Genomic DNA, 4256 nt, shown 5'->3' with positions numbered 1-4256 from the left:
ATCTGTCCATGTTAAATATCAATGGATCTGTCCATATTAAATATCAAAGGATCTGTCCATATTAAATGACAAAGGATCTGTCCATATTAAATGTCAAAGGATCTGTACATTTTCTGACTCGATTTCCAGTGATTCCAACAGGTTTTGGTGGACTGAGGGAATGAAATGACCTTGCAACCTGCCTTCTATTTTCATGGAATCATAAAATCACAGGCTGGTTTGGGTTGGAAGGGACCTTAAAGATCATCTCATTCCAAGCCCCTGTCACGGGCAGGGACTTTATCTTAGAACAGTTCTTGTGCCTTTGGATTAGATAAAAATTGGCATTGTATTCATTTATTCTCTTGGCTTTTCTAGTAAGGAGGGTCAAGCAAGGAAAATTGTTTTCAGATTCCCTTTAGGAAGTCAGTTGTGCCAGTGGTTCTGTGGCACCAGAAACTGAAAAACAAAGTATGAATTCAGCACTCAAAGCAACACTGAATATAAAAACTGAGTGGGAAAATGAATGGAAACAACAGTTTTTACAGCCAGAATTTTTTAGTTTAAAAAGCTGAAACCTGAAATGTTCAAATGCAGGTTTTTAGCTCATGTGTTAGAAGGGGGAGCTCTATTTTCTCCAGTGTTGGTGCACTTGTCACTGTGTGACATCCCATCCCAACCTGGTGACACCACCAGGGGATGAGTTGCTCCAGGAAGGCTGTGCCCACGATTTGGAAGAGATTTGATTGATGTGTGTGTTTGATTTGGGGATGATTTGTAGCATAAATGCTCCTTCTGCTGCTCTGGGCCAGGCTGCCAAGTGGAGGTGATGGGTCTGTTCAGCTCAACTTGGCAACCAATTGAAGGAACATTCATAGAATCACAGGATATGCTGAGTTGGAATCATCCAGGATCCAACAGGATCATCCAGTCCAACCCTTAGGCCTGCACAGACACCCCAACACTCCCCCCTGTCCCTCAGAGCGTTGTCCAAACCCTCCTGGAGCTCTGGCAGCCTTGGGGCTGTGCCCACTGCCCTGGGGAGCCTGGTCAGTGCCAACCACCCTCTGGGGGAAGAACCTTTTCCTGATATCCAACCACCCTCTGGGGGAAGAACCTTTCCCTGAGATCCAACCACCCTCTGGGGGAAGAACCTTTTCCTGATATCCAACCACCCTCTGGGGGAAGAACCTTTCCCTGATATCCACCCACCCTCTGGGGGAAGAACCTTTTCCCGATATCCACCCAAACCTCCCTGACACAGTTCCACCCATTCCCTTGGGTCTGTCACGGATCACAAGAGTAAAGAGATCACTACCTGCCCCTCTGCCTCCCCTCCCCAAGCCCCTGCTGAGCTCCCCTGTGTCCAGTGACGATCTTTTTTTCCCTCCCAGGAATGTGTTTCCTGCTGTGAGGGCATGATCTGCAACGTGGAGATCCCGACCAATGCCACCAACGCCGTGTTCGCCGTCCTGCCCGCCCGGAGGACGTCGGGTGGCAGCAGGAGGACAGTCAGCGTGGCAGTGCTGGTGTCAGCCCTGATGGTCACCCTGTCCTGACCCTGCACCCTCACCACACACCTCCTTGGGCCATCAGGACTGTCAGGATCTTCCAGGAGAAATCTCTGGCACTTCTTAATTCCAGAAAACGCGAATGCACATCGTGAAGTCCTTGGATATTTTCATGAAGATGCTTCACGTGGCCCCCGGTATTTACAGATATTTACAAATAAACCCCAGGACAACCCACTTGGACTGAGCAGGGGGGGTGAACTCAAGTCCTAATTGACTGGTTTATGATGAAAATGCACATTTGCTTGGTGTGTTTTCTGGACAGAGAGAACTGTGACAATCCCTTTCCCAGCTTTCGATGGATGATGTGCCAAAGTGGAAACTGCTTTTTAACTGCTTAAAAAGGACCCAGAGTTTCTTGTCTTGGTCAACAGGTGTATTTAAGCTTATCTTTAGCCATGGTTTTCATAGAGAACATATATGAGAGGACTTCTGCTTTGATCAGAGCTGTAATTCCTCCTGCCAATAATACAAAACGATCCTTTATTATCTTGCTTTTCTTTCAAATGTGTCACCCTCCAGTTTTGAAATGGTGTGAAATGATGGAGGATTTCCAAAAATGACCAGAATTCCTGATCCCCTGCCCCCAAGGGATGACTTTCTTGCCATTGAGTCTCCCCTCAGCTGGATTTTCACCTTTGGGATATTGGAATCCCACGACTTTAAAACTGCAGCTACAACCGAGCAGCTTTGTTGTCATAAAAACTGTAAGTGGACACTTGGTATAAATAAAGAGAGAAATCTCTGTTCTCTCTTGATTTGCAAGAAGTTCCTCCCAGAAATATTATTGTCCTTGATGGATTTTCTAGGTCAGCACTGTTGGATACCCCAGGCCTCTGGACATCATCCTGTTTGAAAAATTTGGGCCAATATTCTGCTTTTCCTGACAATATTCTGGGGTTTAATGTGGTTTATTTGCATAGTTTGACTGTCTGACTCCTCATTTAGGTGGTTGCTCATCTCATTCATCAATTAGATGAACAGCTGCAAATCTGACAAACAGCAGAGTTTAGATGATGTACATTATCATACATTAATTTATTTGAGAAAACTGATTTTCAGGCACTCCACGGTGTCTGTATTTCAGCTTGGGTTCACAGGTGTTATAACTCAAATATGTTCAATTTAATGCCTAAATTAGCCACACCTTTTGGAAATTATGTTCCTGTCAATGCACACTCATGTCTTTAAATGCCCTTTGAACCTGAAAATAATTCATGAACAATGGCAAATCCCTCAATTTGTGCAGCTGAGGAAAGAGAAGTGTATTTTTTATGATATATAAGTGTAAGATTATTTTTTTTATTATTTACATTGCACTGAACAGCCTATAGAAGGTTTATTTTTAAAAGCTTAAATACTGATAAATTCTTCACTATTCAGTGTTGTTTGTGTGATGTTTCCTGTCTGCTGTGTTACTGGTTTATATCTTCTCCAGAAATGGCACTTTTAATTAAAAATATTCAAATATTTGCTGGTGGAAAACATTTGTGGTGACAAAAATTGCTTGGTAGACTCCTGGCAAAACCTGAGTTTGAATTAAAATCTCTCCTGGCCTCAGTATAGTTTAGAATTTTATCTGCTTTGGCTTTTCCCAGTTTTTGGGAGTATTTACAGATGCCAATCCTCCCTTTTTGGAGGGTGATTTGTCCTGGTAGAGGCACTCTGTGCCCAGAGACATTAAAAAGGACAAGAAAACTTGATTAATTTGCATTTCTCAAACTTTGATTGCTGGAATTGTTGCTAAAGTGTAGTTTTGTGGTGTTGAAGTGGAAATAAAATTTACTGTTATATTTCATAGAATATCCTGAGTTGGATCCACAAGGATCATCAAAGCAAAAGAAGATGAAGGTTTAAAAAGCACAAATTAAAAATATAAGTATTTCAGAGCACAAAACCATTTCTGTAGAGCGGGAAGACAGAAAGGAATAAATATGTTTAACATTCATAATTATTTTAGAGTATTTCTATTTTGTGGTGATTTGTTAAGGTCATTTTTGGCATCATCAGTTTTCTGTGTTGAGTTGCTTTGGAAGGAAGGAAAACTCAAGGTTTGAAGAGATTTGTGCAAGAAGAAAGGGACTTTTTTTAGCTCTATAGGAGGTTTGGGGGATATTTATTGGATTTTTTTTATTATTTTTTTGATCTTTTTGGATCCACTATCCCAGGTTATCAGCTCTTATTGGCAGTAAATCACATTTTTTACAAATATCTGGTGGAGAACATTATATTAATGAGTTTTCCCTGCAGCACCCCCCAAAGTGGGACATCATTCCTCAGGTCTGGAAAGCAGCCCATGAGGGTTGTCAATGAGAAAGAATTCCTGGAATTGAGGTTTTTGTCTTTGTTCTTGGGTCAGAACAGAACATCACGGGGTTTATTTGGGTTTTTTGCCAGTTGGTTTCTTGGTCTTTGGGGCTGGTTTGTTTTTGGGGGAGGTTTCTGGAAAGAGGTTTTGAAGGGTTTTGTGGCTTTTTTTTTGTGGGTCTTTTTTTTTTGTTTGTTTTTTGTTTGTTTTTTGAAAAGATTATTTTACATTGATGGGGAAAGTGGGACAGGAATTGAAAGAGCCGAGAGAAATTGTTGCAGGTTCTGCTCCTGTGAATGGTTCACTTCCATCTTGTTAAATAATGTTGGGATTTATTTGGGACAAGAAGAAGTGGGAAGAACAAACCTGCATTTTTTCAAAAAGAAATTACATATGAA

The 4256-nt window shown here is 41.6% G+C and overlaps 1 protein-coding gene across 2 annotated transcripts in view; it reads left to right on the top strand.

Moving 5' to 3' along the window:
- The window catches only part of LYPD6B (LY6/PLAUR domain containing 6B), a 48026-nt gene extending 44646 nt beyond the window's left edge, over nucleotides 1-3380 (top strand). For both annotated transcript variants that reach the window (XM_027695929.1, XM_027695928.1), the window contains exon 6: nucleotides 1374-3380. In XM_027695929.1, coding sequence (XP_027551730.1) covers nucleotides 1374-1538 — 165 coding nt within the window. In that variant the 3' untranslated portion in view covers nucleotides 1539-3380. The remainder of the gene's footprint in view (nucleotides 1-1373) is intronic.
- Nucleotides 3381-4256: the final 876 nt, after the last annotated feature.

The sequence above is a fragment of the Neopelma chrysocephalum genome, unplaced genomic scaffold (assembly GCF_003984885.1).
Source record: "Neopelma chrysocephalum unplaced genomic scaffold, ASM398488v2 Primary Assembly neopelma1_103b, whole genome shotgun sequence".
Classification (NCBI taxonomy): Eukaryota; Metazoa; Chordata; class Aves; order Passeriformes; family Pipridae; genus Neopelma; species Neopelma chrysocephalum.
The sequence above is the reverse complement of the archived record's forward strand: the minus strand, read 5'-3'. Positions and strand labels throughout refer to the sequence as shown.